Source organism: Numenius arquata, chromosome 1, assembly GCF_964106895.1.
Source record: "Numenius arquata chromosome 1, bNumArq3.hap1.1, whole genome shotgun sequence".
Lineage (NCBI taxonomy): Eukaryota > Metazoa > Chordata > Aves > Charadriiformes > Scolopacidae > Numenius > Numenius arquata.
In genome coordinates this window covers 70,511,568-70,532,661 of record NC_133576.1, presented here as the reverse complement: position 1 = coordinate 70,532,661, position 21,094 = coordinate 70,511,568, and the positions used below count along the sequence as shown (strand labels likewise).

The 21,094-nt window shown below is 44.4% G+C and overlaps 1 protein-coding gene across 1 annotated transcript; it reads right to left on the bottom strand.

The window, feature by feature from the left end:
* Positions 1-1,781: 1,781 nt before the first annotated feature.
* Positions 1,782-19,084, bottom strand: NMS (neuromedin S). Its single transcript, XM_074149531.1, has 8 exons — positions 19,012-19,084; positions 18,782-18,837; positions 18,351-18,401; positions 17,206-17,265; positions 14,403-14,438; positions 13,887-13,928; positions 12,862-12,892; positions 1,782-1,918 (listed from the first exon to the last, which is right to left on the bottom strand). The coding sequence occupies exons 1-8, from the start codon at positions 19,082-19,084 to the stop codon at positions 1,782-1,784; spliced, it is 486 nt and encodes a 161-aa protein (XP_074005632.1).
* Positions 19,085-21,094: the final 2,010 nt, after the last annotated feature.

The following is a 21,094-nucleotide window of genomic DNA, read 5'->3' as shown; positions in this document are numbered from 1 at the left end:
GAATATTAGGAAAAATTTCTTCACTGAAAGTGTTGTCAAGCATTGGAACAGGCTGCCCAGGGAAGTGCTTGAGTCACCATCCCTGGAAGTATTTAAAAGACGTGTGTGTCTTCTAAAGTGGTGCGCAGGGACATGGTTTAGTCATGGTTTTGGCAGTGTTAGGTTGATGGTTGGACCAGGTCATCTTAAAGATCCGTTCCAACCTAGATGATTCTATGATTCTAAGGTCTCATGGTAAGCAAAGGTACCACGCAGAGACAGCCCAGCAACAGAAAGAGGGAGCCTGTCTCTGTTACTCAGTGTTTAGGTAAATCAAAAGGGACACTGACATTTCTGTTTTCCCTTTGTTTCCCCATTTCTTAGTCCAGTTGTGATCTCAGCCCATGAGTGCACTTCTAGGTATCATGCCACGTAGCAATAAAAGGCAGAGTGAACAGGCCTACCTTGCATAACGTAGAACGTAAGAAAAGTGCAAGTTAGTAACCTGAAAATAGCTGTTCTTCATCTAGGTCAGAGGGGAAACTTGGCTCTTTCCCTTTGTAGCATGCGCTGAATCCAGGGCACTGGCTAAGCTGGAATTAATGACACAAAGGAGCAAACAGTGAGGGGCTGTGTCAAGCTGTCACAGCACTTGGCCAACTTTTTCTTTTGAAACTGAGATACAGCTGAGTCTTTCAGACAAGGCCAGAAGACAGTGAAGATTGCTGCTTGAACTAGGAAACAGATCTTTTTATGAGCTTCTCTATTCATTCAAACATCACGTAGTTCCTTGATGAGGCTTAAATCATACTTCACAAGCTGAATTCACACTGCTGTAAGGCAACACAAACATAACCCATGAATCTGTCAGGGCTATGTCATTAAGCATCTGTCACATATCCTGGTCCCTCTCCCTCCCCAGGTTTTAACATCTTTACTTATTTCAGATTTACTTTCTGTTATTGACCTCTCTTTTCAGGGTCATTGTAACACATCAGATAATGTACCTGGGATCCAAGTTGTCCAGGGTACCTTACACATATACCCTGCTCGCTGGGACACCATTCAGTAACAGACCTGAGAAACTTTCCTCAACATGCTTCCTATTTATCAGTCTGGTAGCTTCTTTCCACATGTTATCACAGGGGCCTGAGTCTCACTATGACTTAGGTTTAAATCTGTTTATATTGGTGGAGATACACTGGTGTGAAACTCTTCTGAGATGTGGATCATGGCCTGCTTCTGGCTGAGGACTTCCCTTGTGCCATCCTGATGGGTGTAAGGGGCTGTCTTCCACGACAAGACAATGGCAGCAATGTTAAATCCTGGTAGAATAATATCCTTGTGAACAACTGAGTGCTTCACCGTCATTTAATACTGCCAATTGAAGCATTCTTCTGAGAAATTAAAAGATTTGCATGTTGGAACTCTTCTCTCTGAAGATCGCTCTCTCTTAAGATAGACCTAGTCTTCCTTCCTCTGAAATCATGGCAAAAGATCCAGAAACTGGTGAAACCCTGTTTCCTTTTTTAACACAGATTACAAATTCAGTACTGGTCCACAGTAGAAATGAGTACACAAGTTATTAAGAATTTAAGAAGGGGTCTACTCGCCCTCTGTAATCCCTCCTCCCTCTGTAATCCATCTCGTTTCCTTTATGGATCTGTAAATTTTTGTAATAGTCCTTTTTGTAACTTTTGAAAAAGTAAAATGACTCTTCCACATCCAGGGGGTTTTAACTTACTTTCACTACATTAGCAATCTACAGTTTCTCTGAAAGGAAACTTGCTCTGGTACCTGCTTCACAGCATATTCCTCCTCAGAGCATATCCTTTGCCTCCTTTGTCCGTACCAGGACACTCTGTGCCAGGGCAAACGGAGGAGGAAGGGCTAAAGTAGAAGCAGTTGTTGGGAGAAATGGGGTTGAAGTGGTAAGAAACTATGAAATGGGAGAACAGAGATCAAAATGCTGTAAAAGTAGAGTGAGAGACGTAGCCAGTGAAGGAAAAAGCAGCATAAATATCAGCAGGAAGTGAACATAAAATTTATTGTGTGAAGTAGCATTTCCTGATAGAATAAAGCAAAACAAAGAATAATTCCCTTCATGGCAGGAATTACCGGGTGATGTTCTTTTGTTTATGGTATAAAGGTTGTCAAGCAAGATGAATGTCAGGATACTTTCCAGCCGTCCTGGCTGTGCGTTTATACCTGCTGTCTCATTACCTACTCAACAGGACCACTGATATTTTCCAGACGTGTCGTTCCTTCCACAGCACTTGTTAAAAGTGAATGCAACTCATTAAGCTTCGTACCAGCCCTGGCAGGGGCCACCAAGAGATCAAACATCTGTTGCCAAAGAGGAAACAAACACAGTTATGATACTTCACTGCTGCCTTGTAACACATCAGTGGAGAAATGATAGATACTCAGAAACCTGGGGATAGAACAAGGAGAAAAGTTTGGGTTTTTTTCATTAGAGGTGTTATCGGTCTAAATGGGACGAACACAGAACTTGGGCTTTGGCACCTAGTTTTGCAAAACGTACACTGAGGAATACCTAAACATCTACTGGAGTAGGGCTACTTACATTGAGAAATAATGATGCATTAAGGTAATAAGACAACAGCTTTTATTTGAGGATAAATTTAAATGTCAGGATAAATTCTCTCATTTGATTAGAAGGTAAACTCTGGGAACAAGTATGACTATTACAGTAATTAATATAATTATTTATTCTAGACATAGTGATTGGGAACAAATTTTGACAAATATCTAGATCATCAACATTTGGTTTCCTTGGAAGGTCAAGGTTCTACCCATGTTGATTAATAGACGCTCTTGAGGATTTTGAAGCTCTTTCTGAACAGAAAATAACTGGGTATCATAGCAAAACTTTGAGGCTAAGTAACCATACCCTTGTTTCACAAAGCTGAGCCAGATGCAAAGATGCCATTTTGGTAGTGCACATGCTGAACTTCATACCCCCAGGTAAGCCCCTGTTCAACAAAGTGCTTGGTAAGTTTGGAAATCATGCCCTTAAGTGGTTCAGTGAAGTGTAGGGTTACCATTATATATCAAGAGAGCCAGAACTAGAGCTCAGATATCCAATTTCCCATTTTATGCACTCCCTACTCAGCTGCCTTACTCCCTTCAGTTTTTGGCTTTTCTCCTAAGAAAACAACATTTATGGCAGCACACCATTTACTTTCTAATCCATCTGTCCTCATCTGTTGACTTCTGAATCTGCTGAGCTGCTCTAGGCAAATATGATGGAGAGCTGAAACCACAAGCTGATTCCTACCAGTTACATGGAAATGGGTAGCTCCGTAAAAGATAGAGCTCCAACGTATGTCCCAACAGAAATAAGGGCCACAGCATGAAATTATACTAATGAAATGATAATGTATTTCATTAAATACAATATAGGAGTTCCTCCTCAAAGTACAAATCTGATAGAAATAACTTTGCTTGTTCTGTTGATCACAGAAGTGCTCATTTACTTTGGTAAATCAAGACATTAATTGCATAGTAGTTTTGCACATGACTAGTTCTGTCACATCCCATGTTACAGATTTCAGCTTAGGTCTAGTCATGTGTAGCCAAGGCTGGTACATGACTTAGCTGTAAAGCAAAGCAATGAAAAATTTCAAAACACAGCTCCTCTGGCACCTCTCTTGTTACCAGTGCTGCAAAACACGTTTATCTTGATGTAGTGTTACTTTCCTAACTCAATTGTGGAATGGTCCAATTGTCTGTCAAGGAAAACGGATGTTTTCAATAACACGCATTAGGAAATGTGTGTACACGGTACTCCACAATTCAATGAAGCTGTGGGCAGATGGAAGCATGGAGGTGAAATGATGCCTGGAAAAGCTCTTCTTCTTCTGCCAGCCTAGAGGACTGATGCTGTTGATGGATGTCCCAGTTGGGCAGAGTGCCTGCAGTTCACTCCGCGCTGAGATTTGTGTGTTTGTGAGCTTGCCATCTCCTGTCACCTTCGCTTTCTTTGTAAGGAGAGGAGTCATCCTAAGTTACAGCCCCGGTGAGCTTTGTCCAGGTGAGTACAAAGTCTGAACTCATTCCTTACCCGAGTCAGGAGCAAATCAAGCACAGGGCACCAGCGGCCGCGTCTCGGCAGAGCCGGGTGGGACCCAGCCTGCCTCCGCTTCCAGCATCACAAATTTCATATTGGCGTTGCCCTCTGCTGACCGGTCCCAAGATTGCAACGCTAAACACCCTCCTCCTCCTGGGAGTCAAGTGCGGGTTCCATTGCAAGTCACAAAATAGTGACTTTGGGTTATTTTAAATTATACACAGTCTGTGGAACTCTACAGACTATACACAGCTGTGGAAATGAAGGAAAAGATGTGGTATAAGACTACCAAGTTATAATCAACGGCTATTTTTGGTGTTTATTTATGTAGCAGAGTCTCTGGTGTGGTCCCTGGAGAGGCCACGCTGCTCAGCAGGGTGGGTGGCTGCGCCGCCTTCTTGCACTCTGGAGTCACGAGAGGAAGTATGAGCCCGGTCCTACGCTGAATGAGGCTCCTGGATTTTGTTACTTTTCTGATGGGTCACACATGATTGTGTGACCTTTGTCCTTTGTGCTCTGAGATCAGTTACGTGTGTTCTGCATTTTTGCCGTTTCTGTTGGACGGTTTTAGTCCATGTTTAGGTCTTTTGCTGACTGATGTTTAGATAGCTGTACTCCAGAAGCATGTGTTTATGTGCGTGCATCCCCCCCCCCGCAGTAATTCAGGAGGCATGACCTGAATTGCTGTATAGAATCCTCTGGCTGCAGAGGCTTTGTGCTAAAGATATTAAAAACTTTTTTCCTTCAAGTTTGCCCTATGTTCTCCTTCACACCTTTTCTATTGATCTCTCAGCAGGTTTAAGGCTAATACATAGGTGATATTTGGTGTACAAGGCTCTTTGCCCCAGAGAAATGTCAAAATTTTAGATGGTGAATCATAACCAGCTATGAGATCAGTCACATTTTTGTTCCTGCACTGTGGAAAAAGCAGATCCAGAAATGACTGGAGAAGAAGACTTGGCAGCTACTTCTAGTTGTTCAGTGCAGAAATCTGTCAGGGTCATTGATGTATAGATTAAGACAGTTTATGCAGTCCAAACTGGTCAAAAACATGCTTTTAAAATGTTTAATAAGGTAGAGAGGTGGCAATTGCAATGTGTGAGCTGTCTGGAACAGACAAGTCCTCAGACCGATCTCCACATCAGCATCTGTTTCAGCTGCCAGTCGCTGCTCGACTCTAAGATCCTAGCAAAGAAATCATCAGTTTATGGCTGTGTTTAGACCAATAAGCATATCCATCTTGTAGCTGCAGTTCATTCGGCAGCTTCACCTGCACTAGGAAAGCTGGAACAGGGCTCTGGCAGCTTTTGGCCGGCCTGTCAAGTGACTGCCTGTCATCTGCCCAACTGGCTATGTTAAGCAAATGGTTTTAAATCTCCAGCAGGTAGATTTGGAATTTCTGCAGCTACTTCTGTCCCATTACCTACTGAGAATTGTGAAGATAAGACAAGCAGTCAGCTGGTGTGGTTTTAGTTCCTAGGTGGTATTTCATGTCATGCATACATGGCAGTTATCTCACTGGCTGTTTTCAGTCTTCACTGTCAGTCACTTAAATCCTCTCATCGCGTTTTCGAAGAGCTCCAGTTTGTGTGCAGTCTGAGTTTGCAGGTCACAAACGCGCTTTTCCATTTTTTCAGTGACACATATGTTTCCTTTAACATGCTGGCATGTTTTCTCTCATTTTACGCAAGTCTTCCAGAAGCAAAAACCATGTCCTTCCCAGGGCTGCCCTGCAGCTCCGGGCATGTACAGCTCTGGGAGTTAGGTGCCACTTGTCATAGCTGTTAGTGTGACAAGTGTTATCAAGAGATAAAAGTGTGTAAAGTGTAAGTGCTGGGCTCTCCAGGACCAAATCTTCCACTTCTCCAGAAGCACCAAGAGAAATTTCTATCTGAAGTATGCTAGATATTCAGCAAAATAATCATACTATCATACAATGGTTGGAGTTGGAAGGGACCTTAAAGATCATCGAGTTCCAACCCCCCTGCCATGGGCAAGGACACCTCCCACTAGACCAGGTTGCTCAAAGCCCCATCCAGCCTGGCCTTGAACACTTCCAGGGATGGGGCATCCACACCTTCCCTGGGCAACCTGTTCCAGTGCCTCACCACCCTCACAGTAAAGAATTTCTTTCTGGTATCTAATCTAAATCTCCCCTCTTCCAATTTAAAACCATTACCCCTTGTCCTGTCACTACACTTCCTGACAAAGAGTCCCTCTCCAGCTCTCCTGTAGGCTCCCTTCAGATATTGGAAGGCTGCTATAAGGTCTCCCCGGAGCCTTCTCTTCTCTAGGCTGAACAACCCCAGCTCTCTAATCTTTCTTTAAATAAAACATAATTAGGAATAAACATTGCACCATGATGTAACACCGAGAAAAAGCTGCTTGCAGTTATTTCAGAGCTGGGACTTTTGTAACTTAGAGTCCAAGTGAGGTGTAAGGTGTCAGAGAATTTTTAGGACCAAGAAAAGATAACTCTGCCTATCAGTCAGTGCTTCATTCAGATTGTCAGACTCAATGTGAATCTTTATTCATTTGAAGCTTACATCTCCTGGCAGTATCTGTCCATTGGGCATGGCAGATACTGCCAGGAGTGGTAAGCTTAAAATTAAGCATTTTATCATTCTCCTTTTCAAACTTTCCTTCTTGCAAACCAACTTCAACTTCATTCAGGGTCCCAACTTCCCTTAACCTCTGCCTTTCCTCTCTGCTGCACTCTCTGCTGTTGGTTCTCCTCTTTCTTCTCCAGTGCTACTCTGTACGTGGTCTTCCCTACAGTCCCTACTGCAATACCTCCCATGTCAGATTCTCTACAGCTTCTTATTCATTCCACATCATATTTTTGTGTTCTCCCCAAGACTGTGATATTTGAGTGTCTACAGTTTGCAGCTCCCCTTTGCTGCAGAGCTGCAACTGGTTTGATACTGGTTTGAGCTGCAAAGGTATGATACCTCCCTTTCAGCCTCAGCGAGCTCTACATATTTTTTCCAGATGTATCTTTGCCAAGACCATTCTGAATGCTGACTCTGTCCTCCAGCACTTGCCGTCCCTCCCAGCTTGCCATCACCTGGAGATTTAGTAAGTGTGCTCTTCCCTGTGGGAGCCGAGAAGGGAGTGAAGCTGCCCGAGGCACCGGAGCACAAAGGGACCAGAGAAAGTGAAGTAAAGCACCAAGATGTTTTTTCTCTCGTGCTTCATGCTCTGGCTGTTCGGTGAGCAGCACATCGTGAGGCTGGGGGGCACAATTCCAGGTCCCTTGCTGTGCGCTCTGCTGAGCAATGCTTGGCTACACCAGCTCCAGCAGGCCAGGCTTTTAAGGCAAGAGGTCCTGGGCCAGCTTAAAGTGATTTTTGAGGCAAGTTAGGTGGCATGAAGGTGTGTTCTCCTGAACACACATGCCTTTGTCTCTAACCACTTGCCCCAAGCTGTGGCAACTGGTTTCAGGGGTTGATTGTTAGAAGAAAAATTCCCCTTTTGCAGCTTATATGTATTGCCTCTCAGTGTAATTTAGACTCCCTCCTTGCACCTTTTTATTACAAGAGGATGGATAAGCATCAGATTTACTCTTCTAAACACACTCAATACTTTGTATACCTCATCATGTCACTCTCTATTTCTTTTATCTCCTGCTGACAATGGGAACTGAGCTTTCACTTCTTTTTCTCGCATAAATTTTTCTGCGCTTCTAATTGTTTTTGTCATCTGTGTCTGCGCTCCTCAGTTTCTGCTGTGGGTTTTGCAATAGGATGTTCAGAAAGAGTTTCAGGCCAGGGATGACCTTTAAATTTCAATATTATTAATCTCTCCTGTTCCACAGGTGATGTTTGTGTTGCTCCAGGGAGCAAAGGTTTTTCACCAAGCAGTGAACAAGAGCTCTCCTGTCCATTTTAAGGAGGAGTCACAGTTACTACAGAAACATGGCTGAGGAACCTAAGCTAGTTCCTCACCTGAAAATTACCACCTATTTATCAGTCTTATTTAACCAGTTTCAAAGCCCGCATAGATGTTACTCTTGAAACCTGCTGTGGGTGGAGGAAGCCACCACTGATCATGAGAGCACAGCATGTGGTACAGTATTGCTGTGGGTTAAACCCAGCCGGCAGCTCAACCCCACGCAGCTGCTCACTCACTCCCCTCTGGTGGAACGGGGGAGAGAACTGGAAGGGTAAAAGTGAGAAAACTTGTGTGTTGAGATACAGACGGTTTAATAAGTAAAGCAAAGCAGAACAAGGAATTAATTCCCTGCTTCCCATCGGCAGGCAGGTGTTCAGCCATCTCCAGGAAAGCTGGGGTCCATCATGCTTAACAGTGACTTGAGAAGACAAATGCCATCACTCCAAACTTCCCCCATTTCTCCTTCTTTCCCCAGCTTTTATTGCTGAGCACAATGTCATATGGCATGGAATATCCCTCTGCTCAGTTGGGATCAGCTGTCCTGGCTATGTCCCCTTCCAGCTTCTTATGCAGCCCCAGCCTGCTCACTGGTGGGGCGAGAAACAGAAAAGGCCTTGAGGCTGTGGGAGCACCACTCAGCAACAGCCCTGTGTTATCAATAGTGTTTTGGTCACAGATCTGAAACACAGCACCATACAATCTGCTATGAAGAAAATCAACTCTATCCCAGCCAAAACCAGTACAAATATTTATGCCGAACTGAGCAAAACTTGATAGCATACAGCTTTGGCCTCTGAGATGAAACAGGCCAGAAGTGCCATTGCTGTGCTTTTGTATCATTACCTCATATTTATTTGCATTACCATGGTGCATCCCTACGGCAATGATTGATCAGGACGCAATTCATAGAATCATAGAATGGTTAGAGTTGGAAGGGACCTTAAAGATCATCGAGTTCCAACCCCCTGCCATGGGCAGGGACACCTCCCACCAGAGCAGGTTGCTCAAAGCCCCATCCAGCCTGGCCTTGAACACTTCCAGGGATGGGGCATCCACAACTTCCCTGGACAACCTGTTCCAGTGCTTTGCCACCCTCAGAGTAAAGAATTTCCTCATAATATCTAATCTAAATCTCCCCTCTAAATTGTATGCAATAAGCAGAGGCAGAAGCAGCAGCAAAAGCAGAAGCACAAGCGCACTTTATTCACATACACAAAGCTATATATATAGACCTAGTTTCTGACCTGTTTTGCCAAACAGTGTGAGCACTCTCATTCTCACGGAATGCGACTGTTTTCAGCCACATCATTCTACACACACTTCTCCAGGTGGTTTTCCAGCCTGACCTTCACAGACACACACAATGGGGTTTTTTTTTCCTCTGTCCAGCCAGCTCAAAACAATTGTATTCTTAAAGCAATATAGTCTTATTTCTGATCAAGTTTTGCTTGATCTGCAACATGCTCAGAAGGGCTCCAAAATCAGTCTTGATCGATCTTCCAGATGCTCTGCACAGCCCCAATACATCCCCATCACTTGCATTTGGCTTAGCTGTTTCCTCCAGAGAGGCATCCCAGCTGCCTCCAAATACTTGAGGAGCCGGAGGAGTTGGCATCCCTTTGGTAGTCTTTCCATGTGCCATAAGGGCAAAAATAGGCCTTAATAGCCCTGAGTAGCCTCCCTGAGGACTCCCCACCCCACCAGCACTCTCTGCTCAGGTGGAGGCATAAAAGCTACAGTTCATCTAGACTTGACCCTGCTAGAGGCTGAAATATGTAGCATGAAATTGTACTCATGTCACAGAATAACTGAGGCTGGTAGGGACCTCTGGAGGTCTCTATTCTGGTCCCAAACAGGAATTCAGTCCAGGTTTTGTCGATTCTGGTCTTGAAAACCTCCAAGGACTGGACAACACGACCTCTCCGGATGACCTGTCGCACTGCCTGGATGTCTCAACCTCTCTTGCTTCAGTTTATGCCTGTTGTTACTTGTCCTCCCACTCCACACTGTGAGAAGCCTGTCTGTCTACTTGATGACCCCACATAGGCACTGGAGGGACTGTTAAGTGCCCCTGAAGGCATCCCTCCCCCAGGCTGAACCAGTCCAGTTGGCCCTGCATCTCCTCCCAGGGCAAGTGCTCCAGTCCCCACCACCTTGGATTCCCTCCATGAGCTATCTCGTTTGTCCACAACCTTCCTGAATTGTGCAGCCAAAACCTGGACACTCTACCCTAGATGTGGTCTAACAATTGCCAAATAACTCATTACTTCCCTCTATCTACCAGCCAAAATTCTGTTAATACAGCCCAAATCCAGTCAAAAACTCCAACCCTCCCCCCCTACAGGTTTTTCAGTTTTGTTGTTGTTTTGGGGTTTTTTTTCAACATAGAACAATTCCCAAATCCAGTTCACATGTGGCTGTGACAGCATAACTGAGATGGTACCATGCCATGGTACTAGAACTGAGTAGCCAAGGAAGGGCTTGAGGAAGCCAGTACTGTGTTGAGGAATCCCAACCTGGTGTGTATCCCCAGACCCTGGCTTTTATTATGCCCTTTTCTTCCTAAGGAAATAACTGCTTAGTACTTTCAGTTTTCTGCCCATAAATGTCCCCACCTACTGAAACACATCACCCCACTCCATACAGTGTAAGTGCAATTGGCTGCACCACGGGTTTAAATGCATGATTTCAGTAAAAAGGGCAGATGTTCAGAATATCTCTCGTAAGTGACTCGTTTGTGCTTTATGAGAGCCAGTAAGGCAAGGCTGAAAAAAGTACATCATCTGATCAAATAGTGCCTGTGTATAATGACAGTACTTGTTTCACTTCTTTCATAGTGCTTTGGATTCATCAGTTATCATACTCGACTCCTTAGTTATGCAAAATAAGAATTAAATCATTAAAATGACCATGAGATTTTAATATCTTATTATCTTATAATATCTGTTAGGGATGCATATACTGAAGTGTTGGGGAAATATATTGATCTAGTCAAAAGGGCAAGCTTATCATTCATGACCCTATTAAAAAAGCTGTTATAAATACAAAATGCACCGATGGGTTTGAAAAGAATATTCAGATGATTGATTTCCTTTGATTACAGTTGGATACAGGCAATGTTACACTACAACCCAGTAAAATCTAGTACCTGCTTCAACAAAAAAAGGACAAGAAGAAGAATTAATCATTGCAAGTTTATTACATGGAACAGCAAATTCCAGACAACTGAGTCACATAACAGATGACCAGTGCAATGGGAAGTCTCTTTTCTTTGCATAAACCAAGTCATCAAGCTGGTAAATTGACCCATGACCTTCATATTCCGTGGTACTCTGAAACAAATTAAGACAGTATCATATTTTATGTTGAGATGTTGATCTGAATATGACTTCGCATTCAGTTTCGTATGTCTGGTCCTTCCCAAAGTTAGAAATGAAATAGCTTCAAATTCTAGCACCAGAAGATTAAGAGGGATGAGAGTTTGGAAGTTTAGATAAGTGCCCAGGTCTGTTATTTGTATTCAAACATGAATCCTCCCTCCTCACACAATTCTCTTTCTACCGTGTCTTAACTCCACGGTCCTTCTTTCAGGGTGTGGAGACATGGCATGCATCTTGCAGCCGGGTTGGCTGAGGGTAAGATTTACTGCTATATATAAGGCTAGGGCATCGTTATAGAGCAGTGGCTTCTACTCTAGCCATTTAATGGGATCTGTTGGATAGGATAGCAATTCTGCTAGCAGAGTACTGTGAAGCAAGTTTTCTCTAATTGTTTTTGAACTGTTTTGCCCAAAAGCAATAGGGACTCTCTCTCAGTTTGGCTTATTTTAGTGGTTGTCAGCTCATGCTTCCAGTTTTTCTAAACAGTTCTGGGCAGCACTACCTGTCCCTACAGGTTTCATAGCTATGAAACATTTCCTGCACACTTGTGTGTACCTAACAACACAAGACCAGCTGCACTGGCTCAAACCAGAGATCCATCTAGCTCCTTGTCTTCCTTTCATCCCTGAGAAGCTAAGGATGCCCAGGGCTGTGCCTAAGAATAGAGCAAGCAAGTAACGATGCTGCTCTACAACACTGTCCCAAGTCTTTGGTTCCTTTCTTTCCAAAATGGTTTAATCCTGAGTATACAGAAAAGGTATTCTTTGCTTGCATTTTCTTTGCTGTTTTTCTTTCCCATCCTTCTGTCCTGTCCCAAAAAAACCCCAACCCTTTCAGTCTACAGCTGGAAGTAATTCTTATATTCTGCTTACAAGCAGAAAATGTTGATCAATTATTGTGGGGTAAAAGACCAGAAGAAGAGAGACTGAAAGAGGGGACACAAAACCATTGTCTATTTCCCATTAGAGCTCACTAAGACCTTTAATAGACACTTTCAAAGATGGATATGCAAGTGCTAGGTAATATTATTAGATCTCACTGTCTTCCTTCCTTACATCCCCACCCCTGCTCTTTCTAGGTAATGTTTACCCCAAAACAGGTCCTAATTCTCATGTGAAGATGACTCCCACCTGCATGCAGAGATCTGTATTAGACTGAAGGTCTCTTGGAAAAGAGAGGAGACCAGCTTTTGTGTTCCAAGTACAATTTACACCCTGTTTTTAACCTTTATAATCTCTGTAGCATTTCTATCATTTTGCAGAGGATGAAAGTTCCTCCTTACTCAACCTTAAAGGGAGAAAGAAACAATCCTTTTTTCAAGAGAGTACACTGTAAGTCTCTGAGCATTAAAAAAATACTCATTTCTGCCCAGACACCTCCCCTCCTAGTGACCATATGAAACGTCCACCTGGGTATCTAGGTTTGTACTACTTCTCAGTAATTCCTTCTGTCATGAGGATCATCATTATTGAAAAAAACTGAACAAATTCTTGTCACTTTTGGATGCCTACTTACCACTGCCTTCGATAGTTCTTCCATTTCGAGGCTGAAAAATATAGTAATTAGACGGTTGTGCAGAAGTATTAGATGCCATATTTATAAGCACAGCAAAATACATCTCCCACCATGCAGACAGAGTACATAAGAAGGCTGCAGTAAGATTTCCTTTAAAGGGACAACTCAGGGGATCCATGCAGGGTGGGTTTTGCCTTTGAATCTGAAAAATATTCATTCAGCCTCTGCCCAAACAGCTAAACAGTCTGGCTTTAATTATTTAAATATTAAGGGTCTTGGTCCCAATTCACTGGGGTACTATGTAGATGCCTCAGAAAGAGCATATAAATACCAGCACTGAAAGTACCTGGCTGGACACACTTTAAGTAAGATGAAATGTAAATGACAGCTGAATTGGGAGTCTGGTTACCTGCTACGACCTACTTTATAACTTTTTTTTTTTAATGATGTGTTGAAAATATTCCTAAAAACTACTTTGTTGTTAATCACAGAGTGTGTCTAAACCAGCATATTCTACATTAGACTGTGCCACAGTTCAGCAAGCCAATGGGTGAAAAACATGAGAGAAGTGATGATGGTGTCCATAATTTTGCTTTGGGTTTTCACCCTGTTGTGCAGTGTGCCATCACTTACTGCCCAGACCTTTCAGATCAAGTGGACATTCAGCTCACAAACTTGTTTTATCCAGTAAATTTAGTACCAGTGCACCTCAGCAGTCTTAGAGATACAAGCCACATACTACTTTTGTCTTTGGATGATTTGGCTCAAGATAAAAACATTTGCAGAGTCACGTCTTCAAATAAAAAAGTGTTTAATCCGTTAGTACCCTAGATCTCATTATCTTGTTGTGTTTTAGTTTAACCAGAGCTTTTTAAGCAACTGGCTCCCTATGCTTTCAAGCAAGGGATATTTGGCCTCTACTCAAAACCAGTGCAGTAAGAATTTGTGAAGGGAAACAGCTGCTTGCCTATGGATATACAACACTGTCTGTGATTCAGAATCTTTAAAAAGTAAAATTCAGATACCCTGAAAAGGAAAAAAGGCCGTCCCAGAGTCCCATGACTATCCTGTAAAAAAAAAAAACAAATAGAAAACAACACAAACAATAACAAAATACTTTAAACTCAGTTCCGTAGATCTGTTGACAAGTTTCAGTGTCATTCCATCAGAAAATCAATAATTCAGGGCCTTTTTCAGCAGCATGCAAACAACAAGATGTTGATAGTCCCCAATGCCCATTCATCTGGAACGCTGATTAAAAATTAATACCCAAAGGGCATTGTCAAGAACAATCCATTCTGTCTAGTGTAAATATAGTAAATTGCCATAATTAAAGATTCACAGGCTTTAATAAAAAAAATGTATAAAAACTTTACACATGGTGGATTGCTTTGCAGAAGCAGGGTCAGCACAGCTCACTTCCCAACCACTGAAAAAAAACCAAGCTGACTTCAAAAAAAAAAAAACAAACAGCAAAAGGTATAGGGAAAGGGCCATCCTTCCCTGTCTGTTCCTACTCGCTTGTCTTCACCTTTACATACCTTCTTTGTAAACTTCGCAGCAGCAATCTGTGATTCCTGCAAGTGGACAGGGCAAGTTAATCAAGATGCTGTCATTTCTTTGGTTTTTTTACAGTAATCCTCCATCACTGATAATACTCCATCTTCACCCCATGCGAGAAGGGAGAGGGTATTACGTGCCACAGACAGACATAAGAACAGTAGCAAACGAATCTTTTTAAAGATTGATTTTAAATCAGGGCTTTGTTACCATCATTCAACACGCCTCCCTCGCAGTACGGCAAAGCGCAGCCGCGCTCTGGGAGGTGAAGCAGAGTAGATGGAGTGGATGCAGCAGCTCCATTCCTCAGGCTTGAATTGTACTGATAGCTCTTACCTTGTTAAAATGTGGCTGCTCTCCACCTTTCAGACTGCCCTTGGTTTTAACCCAAGCATGATTGCTGGTTTTAAGCTTTCCTCTGCACCCTTTACGCTTCAGGAAGTTGCTCATTTTTCTACTCGGCCTTACATCAAGGAATAGAAACTTCCCTGTGACTTCATGGGAGCGGACTGAGCTCGCAGTCTATCAAAGCTCTGAACCTGCAGTCTGGTACCTCTGGTGTGGGAGCCCTCCTGCCCACGGCATGGCTGCCTGATCCCGGCTGGGGACAGCTCTGTGTGCCGCAGCCACGGTTACATCAGTGAACGGGTTTAGTTACCTGGGGCGGGCTTGAAAAACCAGCACATCTAATGAGCAAGGATGTGAAGACAGGGGAAGAGAACACAGGAAAAGCATGTGGATGGGAAACTGGAGAGGAGGCATTTAAAAAGACAAAAGATACAAGAGGGAATCAAGATTCAGGGTATGAGATGAGGATTTCTTCGTGTTAAACTCTTCTTGGTTCAGGCATCAAGGCAATGATTTATAGAGCAACTGGCATCAACTTACAGGGCTATGAAATGCTGTGGAAGAAAAAAGTGCTTGCTTGATCAAGGTGCTTTAAAGGATGCAAACGAGGAGACTACAACAAAGAGATACTGTGAACACTAGTTTTGTTCCAAGATGGTTACTACATATCTATCAAAGATAGACTGAGCCATGACTTACCCTGCAGTTTCAAATATCCTAGCTAATTTATAACAGATTAAAGTTTACTCTGCGGAAAAAACATGGTAAAAACAGAGCTTCTAATCAGTGTGTTGGCTTGACTTTAGGATGGAAATTTCAAATTCTTATAGAGGTGATTGTGATGTTGCTGGGTTTAGATATTTAGTCCTTTTTGATTCCTTTGAAAGTGCCACCTCCAAAATTTACCCAAAGATCAGACATTGAAACCAAATAGTCTGTTAGCTCTCCCAAATGATTTTAAGTTCCCCAGATGGAGTTCAAGTCCCATTAATTCTAAAACTGCCATTGACTTTGCCTTAGTCCAGAGGTATCACTCCTTCTCTTGAAACCCCGTCTACCTTCTCTACACAATCTATAACTGTGACTGAATCAAAAATGTTTTTAGAAATTCACACAAATATGGGATCATGCAGAAAGCTAAAGTCCAGCTCAAATCAGTAGGATTTTGTAACTGTTTCATTGAGTGTACTACATATAGACCCGTGTTCACAGTCTTCTCAAGATTCCTCATGGGCTAAGAAAGTACAACTTCATAAGAGATTTGACCAGATGGGTAAAAAAATCTATACTTTTTGCATAGCTCTTTTTTCTATATCTCACATTTAGATTTGATCTACCACTTAATCAGACCACAGTGAGAAATCATATTGCAGATATGTAGCTGATAGTAGTCGTGTCTCTTGAAAGGATATTGTATGAGATCCGGCTCCCAATCTTGAGGACGCTTAACAGAGAGTGACTTTTTTTTGCAAAGTTAGTAACTGAAGTAGTAACCAGGAATAGAGCTCCATTCAAAGTTACCTGATGATTCTCCCCTCATTAGCTAAACTGCAGAAGTATAGGAATCAATACTGCACTCCAAACATTTATTAGACGTTTAAAACTGAAATGCTAGTATTTTTTATACACTCAGCTTCTGTAGTGTAGAGTTTCATGGCAGCTTTAGGAAAGCATGCTTGGAATTATAATAAGCTAAAGACACTGGCAGGAAGAGATACTGAAATACATGTCAAAATACATTCTATTACTGTCTTGAAGCTTCTACTCATGATTTCAAAAAACAGAGGACACAAACTCCACAAGTAAATTGGCCTTTTTAATATACCCAGGGGCTGAGTGAATATTATGGGAAAGGCTCTTAATAAACTGGTGATAATAAAAACAAAAAGTGATATAAAGCAGAACTGACATTGAGCTAGGTCCTAATATGACTGCACCAATGAGGAAGAGCTATACTCAATAACGCCTCAACTTAATCTTTTGGATCTGACTCAGATATACAAAAAAACAAGCTCAGGTAGAGTATTAAAATCAATAAAGCAACTCATATGCCTCCATGTTCAGCATGATCCATTCAGGATGCTGTTGATCCAAAGTTGCATATATTTTTAGCATATTTAATGCTCTATTATTCAAAAGTGAGGGTCAGGTTAAAATAGTGACCCTCATCTGTAAGCTGATGTTTTGGTTCTTGAGCTCTGAATTGGTGAAAAAACAGCAGTTTGATATATAATTTAATGGAGTTAAGAATTACAGGCAAACTACTAAGGATAAATAAAAAACATTTTATATACTCTCCTACATCTCCTAACCATGATATTAGATTATACATTACTGTTTGGAGAGAAACGTCAAAAAGTTGTTTTTGGAGGGGCTGTTTTTTAAGCTTAAGGAGGGAGGGGATGCTTTGAAGTAAAAGAAGCAATTACACCTTACCTCATTTGTATGCATGCTGTTGAATATGGAATAACAAAGATCCAAAACAGTGCTGGAGATCTGCAAAGCCAAACAGTACTTTAATACATTTAGTGAGAGGATGTGGAGTACACAGTTTGACAGAGAACAGGCTTGATTCTGATCCCAGCGCAACGTAAATTGAACACGGTTCCACTGAAACAACTCAGAGCAGGGCGAGACTTAGTGAAGCTACTATGAGCTGAAATACTAGTATTATGCATGAGGACAATACACACGATACTACTAATGACGACAATACAGTCTTGTGCTACAAAGAGACCTAAATCTGCCTCTTCTGTTTAAAATACATCTGCTAAGTGTTCTACAAATAGGTTTGGATTTTGGCGTATTTAATCTACACTCAATCTCACCTATAAGCATTTCAGTCTATAATCTTTAGCCATATACCAAAATACATTGTCCCATACTCAGTGCCACAAGACAAGGATTTGCTGATGTATGCAACCACATTAGACAAGAAATAACTACAGCTCCAAAGGAAGTAAAATGGAAGACACCTGAACAACTGGCTCTGGGAACTATTTTCCACCAGTCTTGGTTTACAGAACTGAAAGATTTCAAAAAAAAAATCAGCACAAAATGCTGAAAATTTCCAGGTAATTGCTGATCCTACAAAGATTTTCTCTCCGCTTTGAAAATGAAAATGACCCCTGGGCTCAGTGTAAAATGCAGTGAGGCCAGTCTTTCAAAGTTACTCAGTAGTCTAAAGTATTTGCAAGCTCTGGGGCAGACACCACAGCAGAAGAGAGCTGTGAAACCTCCCCCTCGCTCCCCGCTCCTCTGAGCGCCATCCACCCACCACCGCAGAGCCGGGACCAGGCAGGACCCTTCCATTGCACCCCATTGCACCGACCAGCGCTTCTTGCTTCAGTGCTACCACTGTGATGGGAAGAAAAGCACATTTTTTCATTTGTCTAGGACCGAGTTAGCTCTGCAGGGAGGAGAGCGCATACACCAGGAAACTTGCTCTGCTCTCCAGAGCCGCCGGCTTGCTGGAGGAGGCTCTGCCACCTGCAGCCACCGATGCTGAGGGTTACATGCAGCAATTAGTACGGCTGAAAGAGAGTCCCAGCAGATCAAACAGATTACCAAAGTCAGTTTACCTGGGGTTGATTAGACAGTTCCATCCACTGACTGAAACACAGCGCCAGTTGCTTTGAAAAGTAAAGATCAGACATTAACAGCGGGGCTTTCACACCTTGGGACCTGCATTTGAGCGCAGGGAGCCAGGACTGGCTGGTTATTAGCCCGCCTGGCGTTTGCTGACCCCGGTATCCTATTCTGGATCACATCCCTGCCCGTTCCTGTCCCATCCACCTCCCCACGCAGCAAAGGGCTTCAGCCTCCCTACCCTCTTTACCACCCACCCCGGGGATTCCACAGCACAATTCCAGTCGGTTGTCAATTTCCTACCTCATTTTCCTGGCCCGTTTCCCACCTCCTGCGGCCAGCCCCGGGCTGGACCGGCTCTGCCCCACACCTCCACCGCGCCCCGCTTTCCGAGTGGCTGGAGGGGAAAGCAAAGGGGACATACCTGGCTTTTGGGCAGGTCCACGCCGTCCCTGGAGCGCCAGAAAGGCTGGGGGAACCCTGTGGGGACACAGCGGGGGGGACACGGCTGTGCCGAGATGCAGCGGGGCGCCGCGAAGCCCAGCCCCGCCGGCCCCCCTGGAGGGGAGGCGACCCTTTCCAAGGTTTGGGGGTTCGCTTGTGTGTGAGTGTGTGTGTGTCCCCCACCCTCCCCGTGCTGGGGGCGGGACGTACCTGAGCCCCGCGGGAGGGCGCAGAGGCAGCAGGCGGCCAGCAGCCAGGGCAGGGCGGGCGGCGGCGGGGGCATGGCGGGGCGGCGGCGGGCGGGCGGGCGAGCGGCTGGACCGGCCACCTTTATGGGGACACACCGAGCCCGGGCCGCCGCCGCCCAGCCAATGGGTGCCGGGGCGGACCCGCACACCCCTCCCGCTCACGCCGCCCCCGCCGCCGGACCCGCGCATCGCTCCCGCTCCCACGGTCCCCCGACCCGCGCAGCGCTCCCCCTCAAGCCGCCCCACGCCGCCCCCCGACCCGCCGGACCCGCGCATCGCTCCCGCTCCCACGGCCCCCCGACCCGCGCATCGCTCCCCCTCAAGCCGCCCCACGCCGCCCCCCGACCCGCCGGACCCGCGCATCGCTCCCGCTCCCACGGCCCCCCGACCCGCCCACCGCTCCCGCTCCAGCCGTCCCCCGCCGCCCCGGCCCGGCCCGCCGTGACCGAGAAACAACCCCCTCGCCTGCGGCAGAGCAGGCGTTCGGCTCCCCGGGTCCTGCCATCGGCAACCCCTTTGGGAAGCTCCGTCAAAGCTGCTTTTCTAGAAGAGGTGGCAGAAGGGCAGGAGGGAGGGGAGGGGGGGAGAAGGAAAGCAGAGGCTGTGGGAGCAGAAGCAACGGAGCTGCTGGGGTTTTCATTTTAAACAGAATATTCAGTTCTGCAGCAGGGCTTACTGAATCTCTGGAAAATATTTCTCCTCGTGGCAGCTTGGGAAATAAAGTTTGCCTCCTAATTGGAAAGGATGTGAACTTCCATATCAAACAAGTCCTGGCCCGTCTTATTATATTTCCCTTCCTGTGAAATAAGGAAAGCCATCCACCTCTTATTTAATATCACAGTAGGTATGGTTGTAGACAAGGCACAGATCTGCTCATAACTGAAAGGTGATTCTCTATTCCTTCTGATTTAATCATTTGTTTTGACTTTGGAAAATGCTTCCCAGTTTTCTCTGTGCTAGTTCTAAAGGCTATGCTTTCTAATCAGATCCGAGATGGAAAAAGGCAGAGTTCTCCCAACCTCTTTTTTATAGACTTTGGGTCTGCTGAAGCAAATACATATCCAGTTGTCCAACTTCTCACATAAGTAGCAGAGATGTTTGGGAGGCAATGGCTCCATGTGGGATATAAGACACAAAAAGCTGCAGAAGGTTATTATTGCCACAGCAGCCCACCTCGCCTCATAATGTTCCTCAATGGCTGCGCTGCACACTAAAAGGATGACAGCAGGACTGTTCCTGGTGGGAGCATCTCAGCATCTCAGAGCAGTCAGCAAGGAGACGCACCTGCTTTCTCACAGAGAAGAAAAGGGGAGCCAGACTTCAAGTGACTTCATCAGCTCCACAAATGTGTGTCCTGAGTACGTAAAGAGGTGCAGGAGCAGCTGAGTCACCCCAGCACCATTAGATCACCCTTTGTTCCTTCCCCTGGGAGAGGTGGCTGTCTTTGCCTCATCACAGCCCTTTGGGTGCAATAATCTGAGCGGGGAGCTGTCAGGAGAGGTCAGACATTGCTATAGCAGGCACTCAGCTGCCAGCTGCTCACTTGTCTTGGCTGGAAATGGGACTTTCAAGACAGGATAGTATTCGAAGAGATTATTCCCTCTGACTGTAGAAATTTTACCCTTTGTGGGAGCTAAAGCAGATTGCAGTGAGTTTTGTGATGATGGTTTCTCACAGCAAATCCTCCCAGGCTTTCAGTAACAAGGAGATGCAGGGTTCCAGGAAGCCCATACCCATTTTTCATGTTGACCCTCCTTTCTGTCCAAGCCCATGCAATCCTGGAGTAAAAGTGTTTGTTAAATTTTCTCAGAGAAGGAAGATGGCCTTTTATTTTTGATGGCATCAAAAAGCAGGTTCCTGTTTGGTGTACCTTCATTTAAGCCAACGTGGTCACAGAAACGTGAAAGCAGAGCCCCGCTAGTGTGAGCTGGGCTCATCGGAGATAGACAGTAAAATGGTAGAAGGTAAAGGTACTCTGAAGGATTCCCCACTTTCATATTAACTATCTTCCTTCTGTCTTTTGACACTTTCCTTTAACCAAACTG